At 46.0% G+C, this 12,070-nt stretch overlaps 1 protein-coding gene across 3 annotated transcripts; it reads right to left on the minus strand.

The window, feature by feature from the left end:
- Nucleotides 1-2,312: 2,312 nt before the first annotated feature.
- On the minus strand, nucleotides 2,313-12,028 carry DSN1 (DSN1 component of MIS12 kinetochore complex). 3 transcript variants are annotated; one of them, XR_012052303.1, is made up of 11 exons: nucleotides 11,844-12,023; nucleotides 11,715-11,760; nucleotides 10,333-10,548; nucleotides 9,129-9,202; nucleotides 7,928-8,000; nucleotides 7,174-7,261; nucleotides 6,444-6,483; nucleotides 5,600-5,671; nucleotides 4,168-4,309; nucleotides 2,543-2,630; nucleotides 2,313-2,434 (listed from the first exon to the last, which is right to left on the minus strand). XR_012052303.1 is itself a non-coding variant. In XM_072920072.1 (11 exons), exons 1-11 carry the CDS (start codon nucleotides 12,006-12,008, stop codon nucleotides 2,343-2,345), a joined length of 1,116 nt encoding a protein of 371 aa, XP_072776173.1. In that variant the 5' UTR covers nucleotides 12,009-12,023; the 3' UTR covers nucleotides 2,313-2,342. The 3 variants fall into 3 exon arrangements, 2 of the variants coding, with proteins under 2 accessions (XP_072776173.1, XP_072776174.1); XM_072920072.1 differs by having other exon boundaries at nucleotides 6,424-6,483; XM_072920073.1 differs by lacking the exon at nucleotides 7,174-7,261 and having other exon boundaries at nucleotides 11,844-12,028.
- Between the last annotated feature and the right edge of the window lie 42 nt (nucleotides 12,029-12,070).

The following is a 12,070-nucleotide window of genomic DNA, read 5'->3' on the forward strand; positions in this document are numbered from 1 at the left end:
TCCCCAAATGTCCCCAAATTGTCCCCAAATGTCCCCAAACTGTCACAAATGTCCCCAAATGTCCTCAAACTGTCCCCAAATGTTCTCAAAATGTCCCCAAACTGTCCTCAAATGTCCCCAAAGTGTCACAAATATCCCCAGACTGTCCCCAGATGTGTCACAAATGTCCCCAAACTGTCCCAAACTGTCCCCAAACTGTCCCCAAATGTACTCAAATGTCCCCAGATGTGTCACAAATGTCCCCAAACTGTCCCCAGATGTGTCACAAATGTCCCCAAACTGTCCCCAGCTGTCCCCAAACTGTCACAAATGTCCCCAAACTGTCCCCAGATGTGTCACAAATGTCCCCAGACTGTCCCCGAGCTGTCCCCGCTGTCCCTCCCCGATAACGCCCTCAGGGGACACATTTGGGGACAGGATGTCCCCTCCCCTCCCCTCCCCCACCCCGTGGTGGCCTCAGTGTCCCCTGCCCCCCTCCCAAAGGAGGTGGCACCAGGGGGTGTCCCCAAAGTGTCCCCAAGGTGTCCCCAAGGGTGGCACTTGCACCAGGGTGGCCCCACAGTGTCCCCAAGGCCCTGTCAGTGTCCCCAGTGTCCCCAGAGTGTCCCCAAGCCCCTGTCAGTGTCCCCAGTGTCCCCAAAGTGTCCCCAGAGTGTCCCCAAACTGTCCCCAAGATGTCTCCAGGGTGTCCACAGTGTCCCCATTGTCCCCAGAGTGTCCCCAATGTCCCCAATCCCTGTCCCCAAAGTGTCCCTATTGTCCCCAAAGTGTCCCCACTGTCCCCAGGCCCCTGTCCCTGTCCCCAGAGTGTCCCCAAAGTGTCCTGAAAGTGTCCCCAGTGTCTCCAAAGTGTCCCCAAGCCCCTGTCCCTGTCCCCAAAGTGTCCCCATTGACCCCAAAGTGTCCCCATTGTCCCCAAGTCCCTGTCCCTGTCCCCAGAGTGTCCCCAAAGTGTCCCCATTGTCCCCAGTATCCCCATTGTCCCCAAGTCCCTGTCCCTGTCCCCAAACTGTCCCCAGAGTGTCCCCAATGTCCCCAAGTCCCTGTCCCTGTCCCCAAGGTTGTCCCCAAGATGTCCCCAGAGTGTCCCCATTGTCCCCACAGTGTCCCCAATGTCCCCAATCCCTGTCCCCAAAGTGTCCCTATTGTCCCCAAAGTGTCCCCACTGTCCCCAAGTCCCTGCCCCTGTCCCCAAAGTGTCCCCAGAGTGTCCCCAAAGTGTCCTGAAAGTGTCCCCAGTGTCCCCAAAGTGTCCCCATTGTCCCCAGGCCCCTGTCCCTGTCCCCAATGTCCCCAATCCCTGTCCCCAAAGTGTCCCCATTGACCCCAGAGTGTCCCCAATGTCCCCAATCCCTGTCCCCAAAGTGTCCCCAGTGTCCCCAGAGTGTCCCCAAAGTGTCCCCATTGTCCCCAAGTCCCTGCCCCTGTCCCCAAGGTTGTCCCCATTGTCCCCAGGTCCCTGCCCCTGTCCCCAAAGTGTCCCCATTGTCCCCAGGGTGTCCCCATTGTCCCCAAGTCCCTCTCCCTGTCCCCAGAGTGTCCCCAAAGTGTCCCCAAGCCCCTCCCTCAGGATGTCCCCAAAGCCACACAGGAAGAGCCAGGCGCTATCAGCCCCGGCCACCCCCTGTGTCACCTCCTGTGTCACCTCCTGTCCCCTCTGTCACCTCCTGTCCTCTGTGCCACCTCCTGTGTCACCTCCTGTCCCCTCAGTGTCCCCAAATGTCCCCCAGTGTCCCCGTCCGGGGACACTGGGGGACATTTGGGGACACTGAGGGGACATTTGGGGGCACTGAGGGGACATTTGGCGACATTTGGGGACATTTGGTGACATTTTGGGGACATTTGGTGCCCCCCTCAGCCCAGTCCTCATCGCCATCCCCACAGTTCCCGCCCCCACCACCAGCCGCGCAGCGATTGGTCAATTCCAGTGATTGACAAACACGCTGACCAATCGTCAGCGAGCAGCGCACAAACGCGGAAGCGGCGCCCAAGAAGCAGTGGGTGTCCCCCCACCTCCTGCGTGCTGCGATTGGGTGACTCATCTGATTGACAGGCGAACGGACCAATGAGAGAATAAAGAAGCCGCGCCCCAATTGGCTTATCACTTTGATTGACGGCGACGCGGACCAATCAGAGCAAACCGTCGCCCAAACACGGAAAACAAAGCTCAGTGACAACTAGCCTCACCCCCTCCGCCCTGTGATTGGCTGATCTCACTGATTGACACCCATATCAACCAATCACCGCCGCGCCGCACCCAACCCGGAAGCACCGCTCTCAAAACGGGAATATTTTGAGGGAAAACCTCGGGATTTTGGGATTTTCCTTTTTTTTTTTTATTATTATTCCCCCTCCTCGGGCAGAACCTTCTGGGGCCTCCTCTGCAGCAGCTTCCGCGCAGGGGATCCCTGCAGCTGCCGGAACGCTCGGGAAGCTGGAAAAAAACCGGGAAAATCCCGAAATTCCTCATTTTTCCACCAAAATTCGCAGGATTTTGGGCAATTTTGGGCCATCTTGGGCGATTTTTTGGGATTTTGCTCACCCAGCTGCTCCGAGAGGCCCCTGAGGAAGGTCCGGCTCTCCTCGTGGAATTCCAGCACCATTTTCCCGGCCTGCTGGGCCTCATCCACCTGAAAATCCCCAAAAATTCCCATAAAATTCACATTAAAGCCCCAGAAAAGTAAAAAAAAAAGAGCAAAATTAGAAATCCCAAAAAAAAACCCCAAAAAAATCCCAAACACAAAAAAAATCCCAAAAATTCCACAAAATCCTCCAAAAAATCCCAAAATTTCCCCAAAACACCAAAAATTCCCATAAAATTCACCAAAACCCCCTCCAAAAAAAATCCCAAAGAAACCAAAAAAGTCCCAAAAAAATTGTCTAAAAATTCAAAAAAATCCCCAAAAATCTCCCAAAATCCCCCATAAAAACCCCAAAAATCCACTAAAGTTCCCAAAAAAGCCCCCAAAAAATCCCCAGAAATTCCCATAAAACAATCAAAAAAATCCCGAAAAATCCCAAAAAAATCCCCATAAAACTCCCAAAAGTTCCCATAAAAACCCCCAAAAAATCCCCATAAAAACCCAAAAAATTCCCCAAAAATCCTAAAAAAATCCCCCAAAAAATCAAAAAAATTCCCATAAAAACCCCCAAAATCTCCATAAAACCCCCCAAAAAGTCCCCAAAAATCCCCAAAAAAAATCCCCTAAAATCCCCCCAAAAAAATCCGCAAAAATCCTAAAAAAATCCCCAAAAATTCCCCAAAAATCCCCCAAAAAACTCCAAAAATTCCCATAAAAACCCCAAATATTCTCCCAAAAATCCCCAAATATTTCTCCCAAAAAAATCCCCCAAAATTCCCATAAAACCCCCCAAATATTCCCCAAAAATCTACAAAAAATCCCAAAATTTCTCCAGAAATCCACAAAAAAATCCCAAAAATTCCCCAAAAATCCACCAAAAAAATCCCAAAAGTTCTCAGAAAATCCACAAAAATTCCCCAAGACAAACCCCAAAAATTCCCCAAAATTCCCCCCAAAATATTCTCAAATAAACAAAAAGAATCCCAAAAGTTCCCCAAAAATCCCCATAAATCCGCCCAAAAAATCCCAAAAAATTCCGATAAAACCCCCCAAAATCCCATAAATTTCCCAAATCCGGGTTTTTTCACCCCAAAATGCTCACCAGGAGCTGCTGGGCCACGATGGCGCCGTAGAAAAACTCCCCAAAATTCCCAAAAATCCCCCAAAAATTCCCATAAAAACTCCCAAAATTCCATGAAATTGCCCAAATTTCCCAAATTTGGGGTTTTTCACCCCAAAATGCTCACCAGGAGCCGCAGGGCGGGCAGGGCCGGGCCCTGCTGGGCCATGATGGTGCCGTAGAAAAAATCCCCAAAATTCCCAAAAATCACCCCAAAATTCCCATAAAAACTCCCAAAATTCCATGAAATTGCCCAAATTTCCCAAATCCGGGGTTTTTCACCCCAAAATGCTCACCAGGAGCCGCAGGGCGGGCAGGGCCGTGCCCTGCTGGGTCAGGATGGCGCCGTAGAAAAAATCCCCAAAATTCCCAAAAATCCCCCAAAAATTCCCATAAAAACCCCCAAAATTCCATGAAATTGCCCAAATTTCCCAAATCCGGGGTTTTTCACCCCAAAATGCTCACCAGGAGCCGCAGGGCGGGCAGGGCCGGGCCCTGCTGGGTCAGGATGGCGCCGTAATTGGGTTTGGAGGCCAAAATTTGGGAATTTTTGGGAATCGGGGGAGGGGCCCCGGGAGGGCTCCCGGCCCGGAGCTGCTCCAAATTCCTGGAAAAACGGGAATTTTGGGGGTAAAAACGAGGATTTTGGGAAACTTGGTTGGTAAACGGGGGGAAATCTGGGGTAAATTCGGGAATTTTGGGGGTAAAAATGGGAATTTTGGGGGTAAAAATGGGGATTTTACGGCAAAAATTTGGGAATTTTGGTGCGGAAATTTGGGAATTTTGGAGGTAAAAATGGGGATTTTGGGGGGAATTTTTGGGGAAAAAATGAGGATTTTGGGAAACTTGGTGGTAAATGGGGGAATCTGGGGTAAATTCGGGAATTTTGGGGGTAAAAATGGGGATTTTGAAGGAAATTTGGGAATTTTGGAGATAAATGTGGGGATTTTGGGGCAATTTGGGAATTTTGGGGGTAAATATAGGAAATTTGGGAATAGATGAGGGGATTTTGGGGGCAAAAGGGGGAAATTTGGGGTTGGAGAAGGGAAAAATGGGAGTTTTTTAGGGAAAATTGGGAATTTTGGGGGTAAAAGGGGAGAATTTGGGGTAAATTCGGGAATTTTGGGGGCAAATAAGGGAATTTTGGGGAAATGTGGGAATCTTGGGGGTAAAAGAGGGAATTTTGGGGGTAAATGGAGATTTTGGGGTTGGAGAGAGGAAAAAAATGGGAATTTTGGGGATCAATGTGGGAATTTGGGGATGAATGTGGGAATTTTGGGGGTAAAAATGGGAATTTGGGGATCAATGTGGGAATTTTGGGGATCAGTGGGGAATTTGGGGATAAAAGTGGGAATTTTGGGGAGAAAAGTGGGTATTTTTGGGATAATTGTAGGAATTTGGGGATAAAAGTGGGAATTTGGGGATAAAAGGGGGAATTTGGGGATAAATGTGGTAATTTGGGGATCAGTGGGGAATTTGGGGATAAAAGTGGGAATTTTGGGGAGAAAAGTGGGTATTTTTGGGATAATTGTAGGAATTTTGGGGATAGAAGTGGGAATTTGGGGGGTAAAAGTGGGAATTTGGGGATCAATGTGGGAATTTTGGGGATAAAAGTGGGAATTTGGGGATCAGTGTGGGAATTTTGGGGATAAAAATGGGAATTTGGGGATAAATATGGGAATTTTGGGGGAAAAAAAAGTGGGTATTTTTGGGATAATTGTGGGAATTTGGGGATCAGTGTGGGAATTTTGGGGATGAACGTTGGGATTCTGGGGATAAAAGGGGGATTTTTGGGATAAAAGTGGGAATTTGGGGATGGATGTGGGAATTTTGGGGATGAATGTTGGGATTCCGGGGATAAAAGGGGGATTTTTGGGACAAAAGTGGGAATTCTCACCTGGAGGCCTCCTGGGAGTGCTGCAGGTGCTGCTGCAGGAGCCGATCCCAGGCCTGGAGCTCCCCGGAGAGGCTGAGGGGGAGGGGACAGGTGGGACAGGTGGGGACAGATGTCCCCAAGTTAATTCTCTGTATCCCCAGGTGTGCCCAGGTGTGCCCCAGGTGTGTCCCAGGTGTCTCTCAGGTGTCCCCTCCCCATTCCAGGTGTGTCCCAGGTGTCCCCAAGGTGTCCCAGGTGTCCCCAAGTACCCCCAAGGTGTCCCAGGTGTGTCCCAGGTGTCCCCAGGTGTGTCCCAGGTGTCCCCAAGTACCCCCAAGGTGTCCTAGGTGTGTCCCAGGTGTCTTCCCAATGTCCCCAGGTGTGCCCAGGTGTGCCAAAAATGTCCCCAGAGTGTCCCTAGGTGTCCCCAGGTGTGTCCAAGTGTGTCCCAGGTGTGCCCAGGTGTCCCAAAATGTCCCCAGTGTCCCCAGGTGTGCCCAGGTGTCCCAAAAATGTCCCCAAAGTGTCCCCAGGTGTGCCCAGGTGTCTTCCCAATGTCCCCAGGTGTGTCCAGGTGTCCCCAAGTACCCCCAAGGTGTCCCCAGGTGTGCCCAAGTGTGTCCCAGGTGTCCCCAGGTGTCCCTAGTTGTCCCCCAGGTGTGTCCCCAATGTCCCCAGGTGTGCCCAGGTGTCCAAAAAATGTCCCCAGAGTGTCCCGAGGTGTCCCCAAGGTGTCCCCAGGTGTGCCCAGGTGTGCCCAGGTGTCCCAAAAATGTCCCCAAAGTGTCCCGAGGTGTGCCCAGGTGTCCCAAAAATGTCCCCAGAGTGTCCCCAGGTGTCCCCACCTGGCCATCAGCTGCTTCACCTGAGCCACGGATTCCTCCAGCGCCGGATCCAGGGAATCCCTGTGGGAAAGGACCCAAAATTCCCCAGAAATTCCCAAATTTCGGGGCAAACCTGGCACCAATTCCCCAAAAATTCCCAAATTTTGGGGCAAATCCAGTGAAAACTCCCAAAAATTCCCAAATTTTGGGGTATATCCAGTGAAAATTCCCAGATTTTTATTTCCTAAATTTTTTCCCCTTCCCAGCCTGGAATTCCCAATTTTTGGGGATTTCCATAAATTTTTCCCCTTCCCAGCCTGGAAATTCCCAATTTTAAAAATTTCCATATTTTTTCCCTTTTCCAGCCTGGAAATTCCCAAATTTTTTTCCCCCATAAATTTTTCCCCTTCCCAGTCTGCAAATTCCAAATTTTTGGGGATTTCCATAATTTTTTCCCTTTACCAGCCTGGAAATGCACAATTTTTCCAGATTTCCATGAATTTTTCCATTTCCCATGCTGCAAATTCCCTATTTTTTCAGATTTCCATACATTTTTTTCCCCTTCCAGCCTTCAAATTCCCAATTTTTTTTTTTATTTCCATTATTTTTTTGTCATTCCCAGGGTGGAAATTCCCAATTTTTGGGGATTTCCATAAATTTTTCCCCCTCCCAGCCTGGAAATTCCCAATTTTTTTCTTTTTACTTCCATGAATTTTTCATTTCTCATCCTGGAAATTCCCAAATTTTGGGGGTTTTTCCCCGAATTCTCACCCCGGGGTCGGTTCCAGGCAATTCCTGAGGGTCCCATCGTGGATCAGCCTCTGGAGGAACCTCTGGAATTCCTCAGAGCCCCTCTGGACTGGGGAAAAAATGGGAAAAAATGGGAAAAAATGGGATTAGAAACCACCCTGGAATTAATTATTTATTAATTCTTAATTAATTGCTGATTTTTCGAATCGAATTTAGGGATTTCTGGTGGTTTTCTCGATTATTTTTACCCAAATTCCCAACTTTTTTTGGGAATAAGGACCCCAAGGAGCTGCTCTGACCTTCCCCCAGTTAATTATTGATTAATTATTAATTATCAGTCATTAATTCCATTATTTTCTCGTGTTCCCCCCTTTTTTTCCCCTGAAATTCCTGATTTTTCTGGGAATCAGAAAGACCCAGGAATCCCTCAGGATCCTTTTTCATCCTGCCCCAATTAACAATTAATTAATCATTAATTAACTATTAATTAATCCTCTATTTTAAAAGGAATTTAGCTATCAGCTCCTCTATTTCTGGTCATTTTTCTTGGACATTTTTACCCAAATTCCCACTTTTTTTTGGTTTTTTTTGGGAAAACCCAGGAATCCCTCAGGACCCCCCCCCCCCCACCAAAATTAATTCCAAATTAATTCTTAATTAATTATGCTGCTTTTTCCCCAAAAAAACCCCAAATTTTTGAGGTCTCCACCCCTCTGGGGAGTTGGAAATTTGGGATTTTGAGGGGGAAAATCCCAAATTTTGGGGATTTCCCAACCTTTGGCAGCGAAAGCCTCGGGGTCGAATCCTTCGGATTCCTCCAGGACCTGCTGCAACTTCCGGGCAGAAAACTGAGGGAAAAAAGGAAAAAAATGGGAAAAATCCAATAAAAAATAGGGGAAAATGGGAAAAATCCAATAAAAATGGGGAAAAACGGGAAAAATCCAATAAAAATGGGGGAAATCCAAGAAAAAATGGGGAAAAAATGAAAAAAACCAACAAAAAAATGGGGAAAAAAATAGGAAAAATCCAACAAAAATGGAAAAATCCAACAAAAAATGGGAAATATTCCAACAAAAAATGGGAAAAAAGGGGAAAAAAGGGGAAAAACCCAACAAAAAGTGGGGAAAATGGGAAAATCCAATAAAAATTGGGAAAAATAAAAAAAAAATTGGGAAAATGGGAAAAATCCAACAAGAATGGAGAAAAATGGGGAAAATTCAACAAAAAGTGGGGGAAAATGGGAATAATCCAACAAAAAATGGGGAATGGGAAATATTCCAACAAAAAATGGGAAAAAAGGGAAAAGATGGGAAAAATTTTTAAAAAGGGTGGAAAATGGGAAAATCCAACAAAAATGGAGAAAATTGGGGAAAATCCAACAAAAAAATGGGAAAAAAAAAGGAAAATCCAACCAAAAATGGGGAAAAATTGGAAAAATCCAACAAAAAAATGGGAAAAATTCAATAAAAAAGGGGAAAATGGGAAAAAAATGGGGAAAATGGGAAAAATGGGAATTATCCACTAAAAAATGGAAAAAAAATCAGCTTTTATCCCAACTTTCTGGGGCTTAAAACTAAGATTTGGAGGCCAATTTTTTTTTTTTTTTTTTTTTTGTGTTTGAGCAGTCAGGTTAAGGAATTCAAAGATTTTTTTAGGGGGAAAATTCCAGGATTTGGGTAAATTCCAAGATTTTTGAGGTAATTCCATGATTTTCATGAATTTTATGATTTTTAGGAGCTCTTCCACCTCTGAAAGGGCCCAAAAATTCCCAGTATTTGGGTGAATTCCCAAGATTTTGGGTAAATTTAACATTTTCAGGAGCGGCTCCATCCCTGAAAATACCCAGAAATTCCAGGATTTTGGGTGAATTCCAAGATTTTGGTTAATTTTAGGATTTTCAGGAGCTGCTCCAGCCCTGGAAGAACTAAAAAATTCCCAGGATTTTGGGTGAATTCCAGGATTTTGGGTGAATTTACCTGGAAGCTGGAGAGGAGGAGGAGGGAGAGACGTTGGACCTCGGGAAGCTCCAGGCTGATGGATTGGCTCAACCCTGGGAAAAAAAAGGGTTAAAAAATGGTTAAAAAATGGTGAAATTCCCCCCCCCAAAAAAAAAAAAACAGCTGGAATTTAAAAAATTAAATATTAGCAATTAAATATTAAATTAACGACGAATTCAAACGAAATGAAATTTGAATTTAAAATTAAATAAATTGAAAATGAAATGAAAATTTACCAGTGAAATTCAATTCCATTTTTGGATAATTTAAAAATAAATTTAAATTCATCAAAAAATTAAGTTAAAATGAAACGAAAACGAACTTACCTTTTCTTAAAATTAAATATTAATATTTGATATATTAATATATTAAATTAATATATTAAGTTAATATATTAATTTGATATATTAAATATTACATTTTAAATTTAGAAATATTTTACTTATTTTAATATTTGATATATTAATATATTAAATTAATATATTAAGTTAATATATTAATATATTAATTTAATATATTAAATATTACATTTTAAATTTAAAAATAATTTTTTAAAACTTAAATATTAAAACTTAAATATTAAATCAAATTAACGATGAATTCGAACAAAATAACGAAATTTGTATTTAAAATTAAATTGATTTAAATTGAATTTTGAATATAAAATTAAATGAAATTTGAAAATAAAACGAAATTTGAATTTAATATCGATTTAAATTGAATTTTGAATTTTAAAATTAAATGAAACTTAAAAATAAAACGAAATTTTAATTTAATATCGATTTAAATTGAATTTTGAATTTTAAAATTAAATAAAATTTGAAAATAAAACGAAATTTGAATTTAATATCGATTTTAACTGAATTTTGAATTTGAAAATTAAATGAAATTTGAAAATAAAACGAAATTTGAATTTAATATTGATTTAAATTGAATTTTGAATTTTAAAATTAAATTAAATTTGAAAATAAAACGAAATTTGAAAATAAAACGAAATTTGAATTTAACATCGATTTAAATTGAATTCTGAATTTGAAAATTAAATGAAATTTGAAAATAAAACGAAATTTGAATTTAATATCGATTTAAATTGAATTTTGAATTTTAAAATTAAATAAAATTTGAGAATAAAACGGAATGTGACTTTAGAAAGAGAATTGTATTTAAAAACAAAGTTACGCACCGGTGTGGAGCGGGGGCAGCGACCTGCGGCGGGATCGCCGCCCCTTGAGGCTGGAGCGGCGCCAGGAGCGGCGCGGGCCCCGCGGGCCCCGGGGCGCGGCCACGGCCGGGGACAGCCGGAACGAGCCCGGGGCCGCCCCGGGGCTGCCCGCGGCTCTTCGCCGCCTCCGGCCCGACGAGCCCGGCGTTCCCTTGGACAGCGCGGCCGAGCCCGGCTCTGCAATGGGAATTCAGGGTGAGTTAAAAAGGAAATAATAAATATATTTGTGTAAGGTGGAATTTCAGCCAAAGCAATCCTTCCTGCACCCAGAGCTCTAAATCTCACCCAAACCAATCCTCCCTGCACCCAGAGCTCTAAATCTCACCCAAACCAATCCTTCCTGCGCCCAGAGCAGCCAAATTTCACCCAAACCAATTCTTCCTCCACTGACAGCAGCCAAATCTCACCCAAACCAATCCTCCCTGCACCCAGAGCCCCAAATTTCACCCAAATCTCACCCAAACCAATCCTCCCTGCACCCAGAGCCCCAAATCTCACCCAAACCAATCCTCCCTGCACCCAGAGCCCCAAATTTCACCCAAACCAATCCTCCATGCACCCAGAACCCCAAATTTCACCCAAACCAATCCTTCCTCCACTGACAGCACCCAAATCTCACCCAAACCAATCCTCCCTGCACCCAGAGCCCCAAATTCCACCCAAATCTCACCCAAACCAATCCTCCCTGCACCCAAAGCCCCAAATCTCACCCAAACCAATCCTCCCTGCACCCAGAGCAGCCAAATCTCACCCAAACCAATCCTCCCTGCATCCAGAGCCCCAAATCTCACCCAAACCAATCCTCCCGGCACCCAGAGCCCCAAATTCCACCCAAATCTCACCCAAACCAATCCTCCCTGCACCCAGAGCCCCAAATTTCACCCAAATCTCACCCAAACCAATCCTTCCTGCACCCAGAGCCTCAAATTTCACCCAAACCAATCCTCCCTGCACTCACAGCCCCAAATTCCACCCAAATCTCACCCAAACCAATCCTCCCTGCACCCACAGCCCCAAATTTCACCCAAATCTCACCCAAACCAATCCTCCCTGCACCCAGAGCAGCCAAATTCCACCCAAATCTCACCCAAACCAATCCTCCCTTCACCCAGAGCCCCAAATCTCACGCAAACCAATCCTCCCTGCACCCAGAGCAGCCAAATCTCACCCAAACCAATCCTCCCTTCACCCAGAGCCCCAAATGTCACCCAAACCAATCCTTCCTGCACCCAGAGCAGCCAAATCTCACCCAAACCAATCCTTCCTGCACCCAGAGCCCCAAATTCCACCCAAATCTCACCCAAACCAATCCTCCCTCCCCCGATTCCCTTCCCTGCCCTCACCTGGCGCGGCTCCCCGGCTCTCCGTGCTGGCTCCGCCGGACCGTGGCTGAAGGGAAGAACCGTTACCCGCCTGGAACCGCGGCTCCCCCGCGGCTCCCCCCGGCCGAGCCGGACCCTTCCAGCGCTCACCTCGTCCTCCCGCGGCCCGGCCGAGCCCCGCGGGGACGGGGCCGCGGCCGGCCCGGGGGAACCGCCGGCTCCCGCCGCGGTTTCTTCCATGGCGGATTCCCGCCGCTCGCTTGCCCTCAGCGCCAAGCGCATGCGCGGAACCCGCGACGGCTTCGCCGCCAGCATGGCGCGGGCGCGGGGCGGTGCCTGCCCTCACAACGGGGAGGTGCCTGCCCTCACAACGGGGA

This window comes from Taeniopygia guttata, chromosome 30, assembly GCF_048771995.1.
Source record: "Taeniopygia guttata chromosome 30, bTaeGut7.mat, whole genome shotgun sequence".
Classification (NCBI taxonomy): Eukaryota; Metazoa; Chordata; class Aves; order Passeriformes; family Estrildidae; genus Taeniopygia; species Taeniopygia guttata.

Excerpts from the sequence above, each read along its gene's own strand:
- DSN1 (XM_072920072.1), bottom strand. The coding sequence starts at position 12,008 with ATGCTGGCGGCGAAGCCGTCGCGGGTTCCGCGCATGCGCTTGGCGCTG. Across the intron at positions 9,203-10,332 it reads GCTGCCCCCGCTCCACACCG|GGTTGAGCCAATCCATCAGC; the intron begins GTGCGTAACTTT and ends TTTTTTTCCCAG. Across the intron at positions 5,672-6,423 it reads GTGAAGCAGCTGATGGCCAG|CCTCTCCGGGGAGCTCCAGG; the intron begins GTGGGGACACCT and ends CCTCCCCCTCAG.